This window comes from Anopheles stephensi, chromosome 3, assembly GCF_013141755.1.
Source record: "Anopheles stephensi strain Indian chromosome 3, UCI_ANSTEP_V1.0, whole genome shotgun sequence".
Lineage (NCBI taxonomy): Eukaryota > Metazoa > Arthropoda > Insecta > Diptera > Culicidae > Anopheles > Anopheles stephensi.
In genome coordinates, this window is record NC_050203.1 from 82,121,665 (window position 1) to 82,141,803 (window position 20,139).

Here is a 20,139-nt window from a genome sequence, read left to right on the forward strand (position 1 = left end):
GGTGGGTTTGAGTTTTGGCGGAAAAAGATTAATTCTCTTCAATGATATCGTTACTTGATTTTGGGTTCTTGCGGTTCTTCTTTCCACTACGATGAAGATAAAGAGGTTTGAAGCAATATTTTTACTTTTATTTCTTAGTTTGTCAAGAGCAAGAGGACTTGGAGATTTATTCTAGCTTTAAAGTTTATTTGGAAGCTACCTTAATTTATTCCTCATTGGGTTATGCTTAAACTAAAATAATGTTAAGAAATATAAATTTATGGCTTCAGGCTTAGAATAATTTAAAATTTGCTTGTAAAATGCTCACTGGTGTTATCTTAAAGCATTGAAAACTGAAATAAAACCGGATAGTGATTTACGGATAGTGAAACCGCTCGAGAAAGATAGTGATTTACCCTAATTTTGTTTTGCGGATTGCATAAAGTTAGGAGCGATCAAATTCCATGTCTTCCGAAATACTTGTAGACATAGTTTAACGGCATCAATAATAAAAAATATTCATTGTTGTGAATACATGATTCTTAAAGTTGTTTGGTAGATTGCATACATTTAGGCGTATCTTGTTTCAGGGCACGATGATGCTGCTGATTTGCATTTTGTGGAATCAAAATCGTACCAAAAAAAAAAAGGCAGTCGTACTTCACAATTCTCAATTTAATGTGAAGAAATCACGTTATTTTCTTAAATTCTTTTACAAAAAAAGACTTCTGCAAGGTACTTTCTCAAATGGATAAACCTTTTTTCGGCACATTATATCCATTTTCTTCTTCATATTTTAATCATTTTCTTGATTTTCTGTTAAAAAAATCAGCAGAAAAAACAATCCAAACTCGGCATTAAAAAACAAGAGAGAACCTACTGCTTCATACTCTTTCGCATCTCTGTGCCTAATGCGAACCTTCTAAGCAATGGAAACCCGCTGCTGCTGCTGCCAGTTCGTGCGGAATAATGCCAAATTCAAAAGTATTTGCCATTTGCCCGCTATCAAAAAAACAAACGAAGCCCCGTTCATATAAGCTGTGAGGGTGAGCTGGTGGATTTATTTTTTGCCTGCCATTCCACCGTTCCTTCCACAGCTATTCTCACCACGGTGCTGGGTCTGCACTGGACCGTCGGAGCCATTTTGTGTTTGCAGCGCTCAGCAATAATCGGATATCGTTTTTCCTCCGGTAAATATTTGACTACAAGCAAACGCAACGCCACCGAAAAGAACGGCGATCGTTTGTATTTTTTCGATTTGTTCCTCACTTTTCCCTACATTCAAATCCTGATTTCTTCCACGTGCCTCTCCCCCCCCCCCTCCCACCGGGGGGTTGGTGGAAAAGGAAAAATAAAAACCACTTGCTCAAAGTTGAGCCTTCGATGGATTTTTTTTCCTCCTTTCCGCTTCGCACAAGGAAGCTGCAGGAAAAAGTATCATCGGTAAACAGTAAACCTGACCGATTGGATGAAAAATGAAATGAAAATCAAGCAAACACCGACACACACACTCACACACACTCCGAGGAATCCAGGATGCCCGAGTTGGCTGCTTGTAGAAAATGATGGCTATTTTTGCGAATATTTTTTCTGTTGCGGACCTCGTGCACGGAATATCAATGCGACGTGATGGATGATGCCCGAGGACTTTCGTTTGGTTCCACAAATCACAAACTAGAACCCTTGCCTGCAGTTCTGTCCCACCAGAGAATGGACACCGAAAGGAAAATGGAGAAAAAAGCGAAGACCAAAAGAGACGAGCTCTTAAAAGCATAACTAATGAACGATACTTTACTTTCGCTCAATTTTCGATCCCAGCGCAATGCGATTCGTTAAATGGACAGTAAATCAAACTCAATCGAAGACCTGGCGAACAGATCTGCAGGAGGGAACATTTTTACACAACCTTTAATGCACTTTAAAGCACATTTCCATCACTTTTCCGTCAGTGTGATTGAATTGCTTGGTAACCGAAACCCTTTTTTCCGGTTCTGGAAGAATTCCATTCGCTGCTTTCCGATTGAATTCATAAGGTACAATACACCGGGTAAAAAAGGGAACTGTGCACCCTTTTATGCTTCTCGTTTCGATTCTTTCTTCACAGTGAAATACACTCACATACACACATAGGGACATTCACAGGGAGTGATGCGCGTTTGTTTGTGAGACGATCAACAACGTGGAGGCAAACTTACTTTGCATAAACCTGTAATCGACGCCGTGCGGGAGATTGCATTAGAGGTGTAATTTATGGATACATTCGTAAGCTGCAGGATTTATGTGGTATTACCTTGGATTGATTTTGTTTGGGGGATTTTTTCTTTTCCTTTTCCGTATGCCATGTAACACCCTTGTTTTTGATTAAATGCCCGTAACGAAGCAGCTGAGCTGAGGAAACAGAATAGGTAAAATGTCTTCCCGAAAGGATTTGCTCCGAAATTGAATACTTAAATCATCAACTGTTTATAAACGAAAATTAGATAGAAAGGCTGAAGGGGTAAATAATGATATTAAATATATAATTATAATACAACGACAGCAGTCATTTGATCGTTAGCAAAGTGACGCCACATTGAGCATAAAGTGCATGCAATAAAAGGCGCTAATTCATTATTTATATTGAGTCTTCCGGTACAGTGCATAACATGACAGTACGATTTTTCCAGCTCCAGGTATAAAGGATGTCTTGGTTTTGTTTGATTTTAAGTAAATTTAAGACATAAATTAAAAATAGAAAAATTTGTCAACATTTTGTTTTATTTTCACTGTATTATACTTATTATTTAATTTTTTTTATTTAATATTTTTAATGTTTTTTCAAAATTTACTCCTACATCATGCCTCCTATACATTCCTTCAAATTTGTTCTTCATTCATCAAAGAAAGAGCCTTCGTATCATTATGTTCATCACTGTAGCTGAAATAACAGCGAGCGTCATTGTCCTTTCTAACATAATCCCGCACAATACAGATTCAAGCAGCGGAATGCAATAAAACCGTATTCAATCAAAAACAATCCCACCCGAAAAGCCTAATGCCTAATGATGATGACCCATTGTTTAGGCGAAGCTTCGTCAAACTCGTTTACCACCAACAATAATAACCTACCGCGTGCGTGTACAACACATTTACCGGGGAAAAACAACTCCCCGAGCTCGCTTCCTAGCTCCCCCCACCCCCCCGCCCTCCCCTTCCTGGTATTGACCACATCAGATATCAGCAGCAACAGATATTGATATCCGGCCCGGCATGTACCCAGAGGCCACCGATCGAACAAACAATGGGCTCGAAAACATCGTCAGAAGATGAAAATTAACTTCCTTCTCTCGTTTCGAGCTGCGGAAAACCAATCACACAGTATCAGCTAGCTCTCTCAGCCTGCCCAGTGATTGTGTGTGTGTGTTTGTTTGCGTTTGCGAAAACAACACCACACGACGCACACACACATACGCAGTGAAACGCTCGCTCACATGCGGAATGGAACGGAGCGGTCCCGAGAGACATGAAGGACGATCGCGCGGGCTAGAAATGTCCGGTCGGTGCGGTAATGGTGGCACAAAACATGCGCATAATGAAATGATAATAGAAAATTATACAAAACAACAACGGCCACACGGTCACGGCTTTGGGTAAGGTACAGAAGCTAGGAGGACGAGCAACATATACACACATGGGCAAGGTGGCAAAAGTCAATGAACGCCGGTGATGATACGGTGTTATCTTTCGTGAATTTGTTAAAGCTTCGTCCACCCACGGCCTCGCTGAAGAAGAGGGAAAAAAATCTACTTCTCGGAAGCGAATGATAAGGGGAGCGTTTTTCGTCCGTGTGCGCTCCGCTCCCAACCCACAGTGACAGTGTGCGTGTGTGCGAAGTTTCATTTCGAGCTGTCCCGGTGGGGTTGTTCTTAATGTCCTAACACGCCCTGAGACCGCTCAGCAGCTGACACAATATAGCTCGAGCCGTGTTTTACCAACTGAAGCAACCTCACGTTTATCATAGTCACACCCATGCCTGTGTAAGCCACGTTCCGTACGCTTTGGCGCAAAAGGATCAAAGGATTCACACACCGAGTGAAGCTCGACTATAAAGAGTTCCGCCCCAAGAGTCTTTTCGAAGAATAAACGAACAGAAATAACTGCACCGGCAAGTCGCATACAGCGGCCGGTGGAGTGCTGCTCGTGGTGCTGTCGAGTGTGAGGAATGTTTTAAAGGAGTAGCAGCTTTGCTATCAAGCCGAACCAGATGAAAACCGACCGTTTGTCTTTGTGAGGCACACCAAATGAACTCAATCCATCGCGGAAAGTGTGTCAGTGCTGCAAGTTAACGGTAAGGGATGGAGATTCGCAACAATCACGGACAAGAGGACCATGGAACGACGAATGAATCATTTATGATTACGCAGGACACGACTTCGCAGGGAAGGGAAACTGTGAAACCGAACCGCAAGTAAATGGTGGAAGTTTAACAATTCCATTTCACTCTCAATATGTCCTGAATGCTGAGTTCTTCTCAACTTACTTGAAGATGAACTTAAACAAATGAATAAAATAATAAGTAATCCTATTCTTCTTCGTTGGCAGGCACTAAAACCTCGTCGAGAGGTCTCGGCCTGCCAATTCTGGCTTTCTGTGATTTGATTTTACCCGTAGCAAAGTATTCAGGCCTGCGTACTCGGAGGCGGTCTGGATGGGATTTGAACCCCGGTCATGCCATGTGAAGACCGGCGCCGCTGTCGCTTTCCCCACCGAATAGCCACAGGTTACTAGATATTACAATTTAATACTTGCATACCTCCAGGAGCTATCATAATAAATTATCTTAGTTCCTGCGTTAAACACAGAAATAATATCAGTAATACATTTCATTTTAAAAGAAATTAGTTCCAACTATCTAAATATCCTGCTCCTTGAAAATGGCGACTCACAGAGACAAGATACAAAAGTTTTGTCGGGAGTATTGCATACTATCAGGAGAAAATTGTGATTCCCAGGGTTAAAAACTATAAGGCGTTAACTTCCTGCTTTATTATCTGAAAGAAAAATTGCAATATTTGAACTTTCGAGGAATATTTGCATAACTTTAGGCGATACAATTTGTCTGTCTCCATATATACCATAAACTACAACAAATAAGTTTTCCTAAAGAAATACGTATAGAAACAAAGCTTCTAACTCTTCTAGACAAATTTCATAAAGCTGATCGTCAAATACAACAAAATCCTTAAAAACTGGCAGCTTTTCGAAGCAAACAACATTGAACGCAATAAAAAAACAGCTCCCAACAAACGATTCCTGCGAATCAAATATTTTTGAACGCACACGTGTACGCACACATCAATGATTTCCTATCACCGACATCACATCTGCCTGTTGCCCAAAAGTTGGCCAACCGTAACCGACGAACGAACCGACAGCACACATATGGTAAACGGCCATTTTTCCTACTACCCTACTTTTTCTACCCCGAATGGCTGTGTGCTGTGTACTGCTCATGACACGTGTTGACACGATAAGCATTGATTATTAATTACTTAATGAACGTCGGTCATTTGGTGCATTCAATTATTTAATCTCATTAAGTGCACGCGCCCGGTGCGGCAACACTGTTTGTTTGAGATAATTTTCAATCACCCAGAACGTGAGTGTATGGCACACTTTTCGAAAAAGCGCTATGAATCATTTTACCACCCCCCCAAAAACTCAGCCAGTCCGAGGAACGATTTGCCAAAAAGGACTCATACAGCAACAACAAAGATTTGCCGGATTTGCTGCGTATTAATTGAAGCTGTATGCCTTACGGTATAATTAATGAGCAGACGGGACCTCTCGGGACCCGTGTGGATGCGACACAGTGTCATTGATTGTATCCAAGTGCGGGCACTTTTTTTTGTTGGTTAAATGCATTTATGCAACTGATATCCTGATGTTAGGGAGTTGTTTCACCCACGCTTGTGGTCCACCTGCTCCATCCGGTCGTAGTAATTCAATTCGTCGCAAACATTAATCCCACACACCATTTGCGTCGCATTAAGCTGGCGTGCAAAATTTATCTGCTACATAATCAATTTCTCTCCTTTTTTTCCTTCTTTTGCCTTCCAGAGGATACGCTCGTGACACGGACACGTCATGCTGAGCCGTAATACATGGTGTAAGCTGTGGCGACAGTATCAGCTCTCGTAGCTGCCATCGGTGGATAGCGATGCGCTTGCACGTATCAGCCACACCAGGATGAATGTAGGACGGAACGTCGCATCTTCGCGCTGCTGCTACTACTGCTGCTTCTTCTGCCCACTACCAGAGGTCACTAGTATCGCCGGATAAGGCGGACGATGTGTACGATGTGTCGTTGCTTACCAATCACGAAGCCTGAAGCTGGCGCTACGCCTAGCCCAGGATGAGTCTGCAACGTTTGCTGTGTCCACCCTCCTCAGCGTCTTAGCAGCTGTTGATTAATTACTGGAAAAATTAAATGTCCAACGGCTCGGACATCCGACAGGGGGCAACCGCATCCGCTATCTGGGCAACGAAATCGAAGACACGACACGCGCTCATGAAGACACCCAAACGGTCGAGGAATTAGGTGGCGAAAGCAGATAATCTCGACCGTGGCTAATAAGCACACGGGTCGAGCCCGACAAGCACAAACACAAACAGAGAGAGAAATACGTCTTGGGAACGTGATAAGATCGCGTGTCGCTACAAGCAAATCAAGACGACCAGAACCCCGCGGCTGGACAGCTAGAAAACTGAAGCTTTTTTGCTAGCGTATCTAGTTTCAGCCGTGCCCCGTACGTGACGTGACGCTTGACGGCATTCGCCCGGTTGCTTAATATGCTGCAGATCAAAATAAAATCACGTCCACGCACAACGACGGGCCAAAGGAGCACAGCGAGCAACAAGCTACAGTGGCGCCCCGTTTGCCAATATTTGCATGGTGAAGCGGACCGGCCAATTCGCTAGCTGCGTCCATCACCTGCTCAAACGCACCATTTCCGGGAGGGTTTCTTCCAGATCGTTTTTTTTCTTTTCGGGAAAACAGTGGAAGCAAGAAGCTTCCACACGTATACACACACGCGTACACTCTTCAAAGAGTCAGCTCACAATCTGGATAGGCAAACAGTGCTGGCGTGGACCCGGGGCAGGTGAATAGGATAGGTATAAACAAACTGGTGAGCGTGCGGGTACTCCAAAACCCCGGGAAATGAATCTTATGAATAACATGGACTCAGAGAACCGGGTGGTTCTGAACGTTGGCGGCATACGACACGAGACGTACAAGGCGACACTCAAGAAGATCCCGGCCACGAGGCTCTCGAGACTGACGGAGGCACTGGGCAACTATGATCCCGTCCTGAACGAGTACTTCTTCGATCGGCACCCGGGGGTGTTTGCGCAAGTACTCAACTACTACCGGTACGTACACGATTCGTTTTTCGGGACATGCGATGCAATTTCGATCATAATAAATATTATCATGCACATTAGGGCCAGCGGCTGTGAGAGCGTATTAGGAGATAAAGTACTGGGCGTCTCCATTTCGGGCAGATGTTTGAATTTTAAATTGGCTATTGTGCAAAGATCATATCGATGCGTTCATTTTATTCAAAAGATGCAATCAGAATTTCTGAATATAATGAAACGCGGTATTTTTTGTGTACCCTGGTCACGGCACCAAACGGATATACCTCAACTAGTATAAAAGAACAAGGAAAACAAATCATGAAGCTCCGTCTTTTTCTAAGGAAATGAATTGAATGGCCCCTTAATTCGTCTTTCCATCCCATCCATCCAGAAAACCACTTAAGTTTCTTAAAATTACGCTACATTTCTTATTTTCTGTTCAGTATTATCTCTGTATCTGTAACTCCCAACGATTTGCCTTTGCTTTGTATCTCAATTTTCATGCTCTTGCCCTTTGTTCCCGTCCATCAGAACCACAAAACCGGAAACCTCGGAACAAATCGGTTACGTACGGCTCGAACTTTTCAATAAGACCCAATCCGAGTGGCTTTCTCAAGTCAACCATTCAATCTTCTGGCCTTTCCTGCTTCATTCATCTGCCAAAACGGGCCAGACCAGACCAGCAGCAGAATACAAATGAGTCGCCAAGCATGGCGCGGTATTTCATTCCGAATTCAATATTGCCCTCAAGCTGCTGCCAATTTGTAAAATACTGTTGCCGTTGCCCTCTTTATTGTTGGCCAAATCTTTACACCCGACCGTCTGCTTCCATCAACCAGTTCCCTCAACAACTTCATGCGCTTCTAGCATCTAAGGAGTAGAGCAATGAAGCATCGGTGCCGGATACAAAAAACAACTAAAGGGTAGCAATGACCTGCTACCCAGTTTCTTACACAAATCTTACAGCAATAAGCCGGAGCGCTGGTGCATACAATGGGTAAAGTTTTCGTCGAAGCGGAGAGTTTTGCACCATAACTTTTCGTTCATTTATCGACCGCTGGTTTTGAGATATTGCTTTACGCGTAAATCATTTGGTGACTTAATGGGGAACTCTCCGAGACTTGGAAGTATTATGGCATATTTTGGTGTTTAGTTATAAATTTTAAGCAACATCTGACTTCTAAATTATTTGAAACATTTCATCTTGTTTTAGATACTCCGTTGGCTCTTTAAAATTTCCATTCATTAAAACCCTCTTTGCTCGTATTTTTAATCAACCTGAAAGGATCTCCTGCATCGCCTAGCTCGAGCTTTGTTTTTCAAGTTTCAAGGCTGCATCCTACTTTACGCCTGGTGCCACTTACAAACTATCACTCTCTTAGCCACCATTTTGTTCGCCCCACTATTATCCCTCCCCTGATAACTTCCGAGGTTTCCGTGAGCCGAAAAACTTTCCCCAACAGCAAATCGCTCATAATGAAGCAATAGAAAATTAGAAGCTAAAACTTTCTTATTAAACTGTGACTCGAGCCGGCAGCGAACCCCTTACCTGAAGTGGTCCATTCCACCTTACTATGCTTCCATGGAAAAGAGGACTTTAGTGCAAAAAAGTCCGGTTCTTAATGCATTTTTATTCAAGCCCTCCAAGAGCCGGGCAAAAACTTTCAATTCTTGGGTGGCGGTTTAAGTGCACCCGAAGAAGAGCCGCCCTCCGGTGCGGTGCGCGAAAAACTTCTTAATCGGGTCCGACATCTGCTGCCGGAGCTTTAAGAAACTCTCGCTCCGGTGTAAATGCCTCGCCGTGTGTCACGCGCTCGCACACGGCATTAAGACCGATGGCGTGCTCGAAAAACCGGGCGAGTAATTAAAGAAACCGACCACCGCCAAGAATGTCGATGGTGAACTTTTAATTAAACCGTTTTTCCGTCTTCCCAACTGCATAATGTTGGTCGTTGGCAGGGGGGTGAGCCCAGTGCCTGTGACACGCTTTCCAACTGTCGATTGCACAAAACCGCGCGCTGTACTGTATGCGGGCACGATCCGGGGAGCTGCGTTGAAACTTTCTCAAACACTGTGCAAGGTTCGTCCTTCTGGCAGGCCTCCGTATCCGGGTGAATCAATACAGGCATGCTGTCGACGGCTGTAAGCGAACCGAACTGCTGCCGGGAAACTGGGAATAAATTTTACACACGAACGTGATTTAATTCATCCAAAGGCCGTGCGGCCATTCCGGGCAGTCGTCACGCAAAGCCGGATGTTCGAATGTTCGTGGTCACATTCCAGCTCAGTTATCAGCTCTCGGTGGCTTTTTCTGCGCCCATGTTCTCTCGTCGGATCGGTCGGATGACTTTTTTGTCAACATTTTCTTCTGATTCGTTGGCTCTTAAGTGAACAGGGACAGGGAAAAAAAAACTTCGCTCATTGCAAATTCCTGTCGAGTGCTTTCCACAAACAGGCCAAAGGTCCATTAAGCGAGGCCTAGGACGGGGAAATGTGGGATGGATGTTCCATTCCGGCAGGAGTGAGGCTTTACGAACGCATCTGAACGCAGTGACGTAATGTATTGACCTGGGTCGATAACCGTATTATATTTGCATTTGAATGAAACTGCACGTTGAGTTTATATTTTATCTCCCGGTAAGAGGAACGAGGAAAAAGGGAAAATGTAGGCCAAAGCAAAAGCATGGAAATTCGTGAAAAAATCTGGTCAGTTAATGCATCCAGCATCGTGAGAACTTCGTCAGTAAAATATGGAAATGAATAAAGCGTTGTAAATTATTATTTGAACTTCAAATAATTAATGATTGGAGATAAATAAATAATAAACACTTACATACTAGGTGTCGAAAAGTTCGACATTTCTGATTGTCAGGGAAATACTGAATAATTCATATAAAGAATGATTCATAATTCATCTGGGAACTTTAACTCAATTTTGCTGTCTCTGGGCAAAAAATAAAATCATTTTGGCCAATATTTTACAATGAATTTTTAGCTAAAACTTAGTTCACCAGTCTGACAGAAATAAAGCTTTTCTTTTAAGACCACCTCAACACAAATGTCCATTTCTCATAAAAATCTCAGCCTCTTATCGCAAGCTTCACCAAACACAGGCGTATTTTCTAGCCCATTTACTAGTCCGCATTTTCATTAAACTAAAACTCCATTCCATTTCCATCGCATACACGCATCGACAAACAACTACATCTTACGCATTATGACTGCGGACCGTTGGGTTTTCCCGCGATACGGCACGTTTGCCAATTTTCCGCTCACACAACGGTGCGTTCTTTCATTTGCCTTTTTGTTACTCTTATCACAAAAGAAAGGAGGACACTAGCTTGCCTTCTCAGCCCACTTTAAGGTTGAACAGTTTCATTGCCCCAGGCTGAGATTTCCCCTGCAAGAACGTAACGGCCCAATGAGAAAAGTTTTCCTGCTCTGTTAGCTAAAATGTCACTTCACGAACAGGTTTTTCCTTTTTTTTGTGAAGTCGGGAGGCATTTTCCAACGAATGTTTCACATTATTATTTTTACAATTAATATTATTATTACAATTATACCGGCACTATGTCATCCGATAAAATTCAGATCAGACATGCACCGTTCAATGGCGCTCAACATCATGATTACCATAATAACCATCATCAGACACTGCCGCTGCTACTGCTGGCAGCGTTTGACATGTGGATGTGTACGAGATGGGCGGAACTCTCTCTACCAGGTCACATTCCATTGTCTTCATTGTTGTTATTTTAGGCATGATTATTTTCCTATGCGCCCTTCCTGATTCCTGGAACTCATAGGTTCCATGGGAATAAAAACTACTGCCTCCCGTGCGCCAAACACCGTTCACTCACTTCACACACGGTATGTTCGGTGGTTGTGTAGATGTTTGGTAAAATAAGGTAAACATGTATCGTGTCACCCTTGCTGGTGAATCTACGAACGAAACGCTTGCCACTATCAACCCAACTCAGGCACATGTTGAATTTTGTGCTCAAGGAAAATAGACTAAAAGGGAAAACAAAACACTGCAAAAAAGTGTAACACAAACACGACGGGACGGTAATAATACACATGCCCTTCGCTGTTCACCTGTCCGGAAAGCAGTGCGGGAAAATAAACGTTAATGTCCTCGTTCGTGTGTGTGTGTGTTTGGGAATGTCCCCCTTTGGAGAGAAAAAACTACCACCCTTCCATCATTTATCGTGCTCGTCCTGGTGTTTATATTGTGCTCGCTTTTCTCTCCCTTCTCTATGTTCTAGCACGGGCAAACTGCACTATCCGACCGATGTCTGTGGGCCGCTGTTCGAGGAAGAACTATCCTTCTGGGGACTTGACTCCAATCAGGTAGAGCCATGCTGCTGGATGACGTACACACAGGTGAGTGTTTGCTTAACAGCCCCAAAGTATGCTTGACGGGCTAAAATTATTTCGAGAACCTCGAGTTAATTGCTCTTTTTAATTGATTTTAGAATATTAATTTTAGCACAAATTATAGTTTTTAGACCCCAAATTCAAATTTATCACTATAATTTGTTCTTGTTTCCAATTTTACTTGCAACTAGGTGAATAACACTATCGAAATCCTGCAAATGTCCGCTGTTTGACACATGAAGCGTTTTAAGCGTTTTAAGCGTTTCACGTCAACCTACGTCTTCTAATCGCTGAACCCTCTTCATGTACTAGCTGTCAACATAAACTGAAACATCATTTCACTTTTCTCCATGCTTCGAAGAAACATCAAGTGCTTCTTCCTTCCAATAAATGCATAACATGTCGACCCACAACGAACAGAAGAAACTCCAACTCCTCTCATGAAACCTCATTGTCATTCTGTTCGCGTATGGAAACCCACCTAAAGACACATCCCTCAATGTTTTCTTTGGAAAAAAAGAGTGCCACATAAAATGACATTGACATTTTAAAAGAAAAAACTGGTGCCGTTTTCACCCGTTACAAAATAACATTAAGCTCGCTCGCTCGCATGGGACCGGCGCATCGGTAAACCATCAAACCGTCCATTTAACGAAACCAAAAATCCAAATCACTTTCTCCGAAGCCCAGGGAAAAACAGTGTTCGGCAGATGATTTTTATCGACAGTTGTGTGTTCGTTTGCTTCCTTTGTTGTTGGGAGCTTCGTGGGTGCTTTTTTGGCGCTATTTGGTGGGGTTTCTTTGTTTCGTTTAACGTTTTCTTCCCTCAAACGCTAAGTCGAACCGGAAACCACTCATCGGTGAACTGAACCGGTGAGTGAGTGAGTTTCGGTCTTTCCAAGGAACTGTAACACCCCTCTTCAACGCAAGACATGCTCTGGTGAAGCTTTCGTTGGCTTCACCCAACCCCGGGTTTGGGTGGATTGCGTGCCGGCATTAAACTGTCCTGTGCGTCGGAAAAATGTTTCGCAATGTCATGCCGCTGTCATCGGTTGACTTTCACTTTTCGGCCCTTTTTCTGGGGAAGCGAGTTGAGCTTTTTTTTTTGGAGACAGGACCAACGCTTGCTCTTTCCCTTCCCGTGTACTGTTTTCCGTACACCCTTTTGTTAAGTACCCAAGCCGTTTGTGACTTGTGGTAAGTGGTAACCGAGGTAACAAAATGATACAAAATTGCAAAAAAAAAGCTCCGACGACCCCCCGATCCCCCAAACAACGCGCGTGTAAAAGAAGCCATCCTATTATCGAGCGCAAAAGGATTGCTGCTTGTGCTGAAAGCCGAAAGATAAGCACCATCGTCTTCGTGCGCTGGTTTCTCTGTTGGTGCTGGTAGGCTGCCACTGTTGTAATGTAGACGTTGGGTTTATGCGCCTTCGTGTACCGGTAATGGACACCGACACCGGGACCTTGAAGGTGTCACTCTAATCTAATAATGATGGCCATTTTCACGCCGAACAAGGGTTTTCTAGCTGTTTTTTTATTTCAATTGGAGTCGGGAAAAAAACCGTTCCGTTGCTCTTGTTTATAGTGCCGAACAAAAGAATGTATCGATTGTGTCTTATCGAGCTGTTATCAAGGCTTTTGGCAATAACGTTGCAATTTTTATAAAGCACGACAAAACGGATAATTCCCTTTTCAATGTGACCTTTGCTGAAGGTGCTGTAAATTCAATTGTATTCTTAAATTATTCTGTTCAACACGCTCAGAAAACCTCTTTTATTTACACGTTTACGGGAGTTCAGGTTTAAAAAATGACACAAAACATCTAAATTTTAAGCGAAACGCTAGCTTAATCTTTGCCGTCGCTTCTTCACTGATAACCTTGAGAGAGGGATCTTATAATTCCTGGGACAGACGATGAAAATTCACCACCAACCGACACTAACTAAACAAATCCTTGCACCCCTTCAAAATCCTGATCGCTTGTCGCCGACCAGGCGCCTCCATCGTGCGTCTCACGAAAGGACATAAAAGACTCGGAAGTTTGTTTCAAAAATGATTAATGAATTGTGCCCGATTGTGTTTACTTTAGCATTCTATTTTCTCTCCTTTACTGTTCACTCCCCGTTTTCCCTTCTCTCCCCTTTCTTCTCCTTATCGCTTGCTTATCCCGAAACAATCCGGTTGATTTACGAACGGGAGCAAACGGTCTCCTTTTAAACGAGAACCTCCGAGAATCTGTACGGGATTTAGAACTTTCGGTCAAATCCTTTCGCTTTTCGGGGGAGAGTGGGTTAATCGGGTGTGGTCGGGTTGTGCTATCATAAACCCTTGCGGGAATATCTACACCATCCGAAGCGTTCCTTTCGGTTTTATGTTGTTTTGGGAAGTAGGCGCTATTGTGCGGTTTGCCATTGATTAGTTTTTCACATTCAGTTGTCCGGGGAGAGTTGTACCATTGCCCTTTTGCGCACCAAACCAAACCAATCGTCCTTGAGTTTTTGGGGGGAAAACGCTCGGGAGAAGGACATTTAAATTCGACCTCTTTGATAAACATTTCAACCCAACCAGCGCGAGTTCCTTATGATTAATGAGCATTTCGAGCTTGTGGGCCAAGGGGTTTCCCGTTCTCCCCGCGGTCGGTTACATAAATGGTAACAAATCATTTCGAATCCGGAAGCGATTGGATGCCACCGGGTTCGATTTTTTCGGCGCTGTAAATAACCGATCGGATTGAGTTGAAAGCAAAATCCGAGATCATTAATTTTTATCATTCATTCCTTCGCCAACGCTACCCAACCTGCATGGATGTCCATTTTCCCTCCCACTTACGAGGGTTTCCTATTAAAATGCCATCAATAAAAATATATTCACCCCCGATCAAACCAGGCCTTGCCGGAATTCAAAGGAAAAAGCTTCATCCGCAATATCTTCCTTCTCTTTTCTTCCTCACGCCAGCATCGGAACACACAAGAAACGTTGGCTGTTTTAGATAGATTAGATTTAGATACGGAAAAACCGACCGACGAGGAGGTCGCGAAAAAGTTCGGTTTCGAAGACGCTTACAATAAGGGCAAGGTGAGCTGGTGGCAGCACCTGAAGCCACAGATCTGGTCACTGTTCGACGAGCCGTACAGTTCCAACGCTGCCAAGGTAAGAAAATTGTCCTCCATGCTCATGCTTCCTTTCCATTTTTAGGTCAACGTTTCCGGACTCGACTCAATGGCCGGAGGCCGAAAGATAAAGATAAATCGATCATATTTAGAGAAAACTTTCACTTAAAGCTTAATTACAAAGAGAAAAGGCCCACCAGTTTTCCATGATCAAAACTATTACTTTAACGCTAGCCCGAGAAGGAAGGCCCTTTCAACCATTAATAATCCAATCTCAACTGCCTTCGATACGTCAATAAACTAATTCAACTTCATTAAACATCTCACTCTCTCGATGGGAGCAGAGACCATCTAACAGCACATAATGGAAAGCATTTTGTGTCCGTTAAGCTGTTGGAAGAGTAAAAAAACTGCATGAGAAAACATCTCACTGAATCTGTAATTTATAACTTTTCCATCTCCAAGTGAAAAACTCGACCCCACCCATTTTGGAGAACTTTTCCACCGGCGTAAAGCACGTCCATGGCCGGCGCGTTTTTTTTCTCTTTCTGTGTTACCTTGGTGTTCATTTTTCCTTTCTGGGGACGATGTGTTTGATATTCATTTTTCCTCCTTGTTGTTTTTGTCCTGCATTTTCCGATACCCACGCGCCTCTCGGTGGGAAAATGATGTAGCAAAAAAAAAACAGGCTACCCGAACCATTTCGGAAAAAAGCAGGAAAGGACACACCAGTGCTGGCGGTGCTGTGGACGATGGAAAAGGTCTTCAGTAAACAAATCTGTCAATCAACCAGTCGATTGGGTTTTCCTTCGTGCCCTTTCGGGTACGCCGGCCAGCCCAATCAATGATGCACACCGCTCTCGAATGATGCTCGGAGCCATTTTGAGACCGACGTAAAACCCTGGTGACGATTACGTATTGCACCCTGTTTTTTTTCCACACGAAACATCCTTGGGCCTTGTTCTGAGTTTATGGAAGGACAAGTAATTCCGATGTGATTTATAGGTTTGCTGGTGCATTCATTTCATCGCCGGATACGGCATGGAAAAAGGGGAAAATTCCTCTTATTCGGTTTGCTGTGGAAAGTGGAATGATCAGTGTTGATGATTCGTTCCCGGACCACGACCGCGCCAGTTTGTTGGTCAATTCGAATAGATTACAAACACCGCCCGAAGCCATTTTCTTGCTCTATGAGTATGATTCGTGCTCGGTTTAAGCGCGCTATTTACTGTCTGACCATGCAAGCGATAGCTTTGATCGTCTGACCAAGCGAACGAGCGGATGACGTATCGAAGGTCTTTAGGCTCGAGAGGTCGTGCCGATGAATGGAGAATGAATGTGTTTTATGGTTAAATGCAAATTAAGGAATCGGCATCGTTTCTCGAACGTGAGCGAAACAGCGCTTAACCCTCTGAAGAGATTGATGACGGTTACGGTGGTCAAACGGCCAGTTACTGCTTATGATTATTATAATTGGAAGGATTTTCAAGATTATAGCCCATCCCGAATGATTCGATGCGTCCTTAACTCACCCCGTTTGCCCTCTCGTTGCAGATAATCGGTATCATATCAGTGTTTTTCATCTGCGTGTCGATCATATCATTCTGCCTGAAAACCCACCCGGACATGCGCGTCCCCTACATACGGAACATCACGGTCAAGACGGCCAACCAGAACACGTCCTGGGTGCTGGACAAAACGCAAACGAACGCACACATCGCGTTCTTCTACATCGAATGTGTCTGCAATGCATGGTTTACGTTCGAAATAATGGTAATTGCTAACTGACTTTCTGCAGATAAAACAACAAATTTATTGAAATACTCACCAGAGGTTTCTCGACACGATTTTAAGGTTATTGACATCAGAGGTTTTGTGCTGCAATATTTGAAGTTACTTTGGCGTTTGTTTTCGAAACTAACTTATTTGATTTAACTTTTTTGAAATAAAAACGTGAACAAATCTTCTTTTCAGTGGAAGGCTCCAGTACTTACAGGGTTCAAGCTTCCTTTGGAAGATTTATTAAAATTATGAAGCTTTGATCCCCTATCATTGACTAAGCCATACAATTTAAAGCTCATAAGCAAAAATCCGTGACCTTAATTTCAAATCCACACCGAAAAAAGTGAAATCGAATGCAGTCCGACAAAAAAGAATGAAGGTTAAACTAATTGGGAAAACCCTGTAAAGCAAACATGACTCAAAAGTAGAACTAATCTAATTTTTTAAAGAAATTAATGATTTCCACGATCTCCAACCCTTCCAGGTACGCTTTATATCGTCGCCAAGTAAGCTAAGGTTCATCACGTCATCTGTAAATATCATCGACTACATCGCCACGCTCAGCTTCTTCATCGATCTGATACTGCAGCGGTTCGCGTCCCATCTCGAGAACGCGGACATCCTCGAGTTCTTCTCGATCATCCGCATCATGCGGCTGTTCAAGCTGACGCGCCACTCGTCCGGGCTGAAGATTCTGATCCAAACCTTCCGGGCGTCGGCCAAGGAGCTCACGCTGCTGGTGTTTTTCCTCGTGCTTGGCATCGTGATATTCGCCAGCCTCGTGTACTACGCCGAACGCATCCAGATCAATCCACACAACGACTTCAACAGCATCCCGCTCGGGCTGTGGTGGGCGCTGGTCACGATGACCACCGTCGGGTACGGTGACATGACACCGAAAACGTACATCGGCATGTTTGTCGGTGCGCTGTGTGCGTTGGCCGGTGTGTTGACGATCGCGTTACCCGTGCCCGTCATCGTGAGCAACTTCACGATGTACTACTCGCACACGCAGGCACGTGCCAAGCTGCCGAAGCGAAGGAGACGCGTGTGTCCGGTGGAGTTGTCGAGGCCACCGCGGCTGCCAGGTAATTGTAACACAAGTACGTACAACCAATCGCACAACGCTCTTCGGCCTTCTGCACCAGGACCATCATACCCCAGACCATACGCTCAGATTTCTCTTGCCAACTGAGCAGCAACCTTTCTTTTGCTTTCACATGGGGCTTCTATCGTACCACAACTCTCTAATCTCGATCCTGTCGTGGGGGCTCGACCACGATTTGCAAATCTGTTACAGGTCAAGCGGGCCCAGGTGTCTGCAACACCGGTTCCGGTAAGCTTCCTTCCTCGAACGCGCCGAGCACGGGCAGCATGGACCAAGCGATCCGGCGGATGAACGCCAATCGAACCATAACGAAGGACGTTATACTGCCGAAGATGGGTAAGTGTTTGGACCTTGGTTTGCTACCTCAACAATGAACGTTTGCTGTTGTTTTCCCTCATCACGTACCGCCTGTCTCACTGCGTAGCAAAACTTGAGTCAATCGCTTTCGAAGTAGCATCCTGCCCATTGAGGGAAAGGGACATAGTTTTCACACTGATGCCTACGCCTCCATTCCATTACACTATGTCTGTCTCTTTGTTTCTCTCTCTCTCTGTCTTCTCATACCTATCTTTCTTCTCCTTCCCGCAGCATGATGTGATTGCCGATTTATTCTTGTCGCTTACTATCTCCAATGCCTAGTGTAACGATGTGTGGTGTATTTGCGTGCATTCGATCACTGAAACAGCAGAGACAGATAGCAAAATTTTACAGCTCCTAAAGAGAACCTTGGGCCGAACGGACAATTTATGCAATTTTGCACCAAACTTTCCTTTTCAGTTTGTTTTGTTTAAATTGCCAAAAACGCGTTCGTAAAGTAAATCTGGCTCATTCGAACGATCCCGGCGGTACTACATTAGCACCATTTGTGTACAATATTCCATGTAATGTTTGGACTCTGTATGTGTTTATCTGTGTGTGTGTGTGTGTATGTGTGCGCTGTTTCAAGCTGCCCAATCCGTTTTGCTGTGATCTGTGTATATTGAGTTGCAAACCAGCGTCCAGATGCAGTACGCCAAAGGTTCGAGTTCTCGTATGTCAGCAGTTCTTCCGACGGAATCGTTGCGGTACGAAGATGAGCTTGTCAATCCCTCTCACCCGCTCTGGGTGGATCAATTCCACGTCCAAATATCCAATCAAATGGCATTCCCAACCAACCAAGCTACCTGGCAACAGCAGCTGCAAAGGTGGCACCAGTTTGAGCGTGGCTATCTGGCGCCAGGCAGACCTCAACATCAAAGCAGGACCGAGCGGTACCAACGCGAAACTCATCAGATCGTTTGAAAATCGGAGTGGATGATAGAGCCAGCGATAGAACGGACCAGTAATCGGAAGGCCACAAAATTACCGGAAATTGGATTCCAACCAGCAGCAGGTCCAAGTAGCTCGGATCGATACCCGGATACAGGTGAAGGAACAAATGCTTCGTGGAAGAAAAGTACGCATCGCTTCCGGGACCGTCGAAAAAGTGGTGCGTGCTGGTTGCTATTGTGCGAAGGTAACCGGATTTTGGAATCGGGGTTCGGTTGCTCGGGCTGAATGAATGTGCGCTGCCACCGGCTCAAGCCTGTTCTAGACTAGTAGCTTTGTGTAGATGTGTAGTAGAGCTTTCGCTGTCCTGTCCGGTATGTTGCTTTTTTCTCACCAGTACTAGTGCAAACGTAGCATTTTCATTCCGCCACCTAATCACCATTTCCCTAGCCACCATTTTCCCAGTTTCAGCCTAATGCCAAAGGTGTAGCGAATCGGCATCGTCATCAGCGCCGTGTCCGCATTGATCCGATTTGCGATTGGGGGAAGAGCAATCGTTACCTCGCCAATCAATACGCGATGCAAAAAAGGCCCGAGGAAAGAGATTGCCAAAGCGTCAAATTTCGCAACCATCACCGGCAAACAAAAACAAACAATCGCCTCTCGAAGTCTTGCTGTCGAAATATCTGTTGCATCTTCGTCTCCTGACCAGCACCCTCGTTTGGACGTCCCGGTGGGGGGGGGGGGGGGGGGGTTGGGATGAATTAGCATAATTTATGCAGACTGTTTGTTTTCGATTTGCATCAAAGACCTTTCGCCAGGACTAAGGGCGCGATCTACGGGGATCAGTGGCAGGCTGAATGACTTTCTGGTGGATCCGTTTTGGAAGCAAGCGCGACACCGACTGTAGCGATAGGACGCCGGCGACGGAAGGGACGCACCATTAAGCGTCGAAGAATTTGGTGTTTTTGTCGAAACATTTCGGAATGCGGAATGGGAAAAAGAGAAAGTTCGGTGATTTTCAGCGGTGTGTGCATGGAAATTCGATCTGTTCGTTGTTCTTGTGAACACAAACTCGGAACCATACGGAACAGTCTGAGACAAGCTCGGCATACCGTTCAATGTCTCG

At 44.3% G+C, this 20,139-nt stretch overlaps 1 protein-coding gene across 7 annotated transcripts in view; it reads left to right on the forward strand.

Annotated features, from left to right (window-relative positions):
• LOC118513649 (potassium voltage-gated channel protein Shaw-like) overlaps positions 1–20,139 on the forward strand; it is an 86,586-nt gene that overhangs the window by 55,688 nt on the left and 10,759 nt on the right. For 5 of the 7 annotated variants that reach the window (XM_036059719.1, XM_036059717.1, XM_036059718.1 and 2 more), the window contains exons 3-8: positions 6,079–7,392; positions 11,649–11,766; positions 14,718–14,912; positions 16,427–16,645; positions 17,139–17,757; positions 17,955–18,098. In XM_036059719.1, coding sequence (XP_035915612.1) covers positions 7,181–7,392; positions 11,649–11,766; positions 14,718–14,912; positions 16,427–16,645; positions 17,139–17,757; positions 17,955–18,098 — 1,507 coding nt within the window. In that variant the 5' untranslated portion in view covers positions 6,079–7,180. Of the gene's footprint in view, positions 1–6,078; positions 7,393–11,648; positions 11,767–14,717; positions 14,913–16,426; positions 16,646–17,138; positions 17,758–17,954; positions 18,099–18,350; positions 18,683–20,139 lie in introns of those variants that run through there. The other 2 variants (XM_036059723.1, XM_036059722.1) reach the window with 2 other exon arrangements.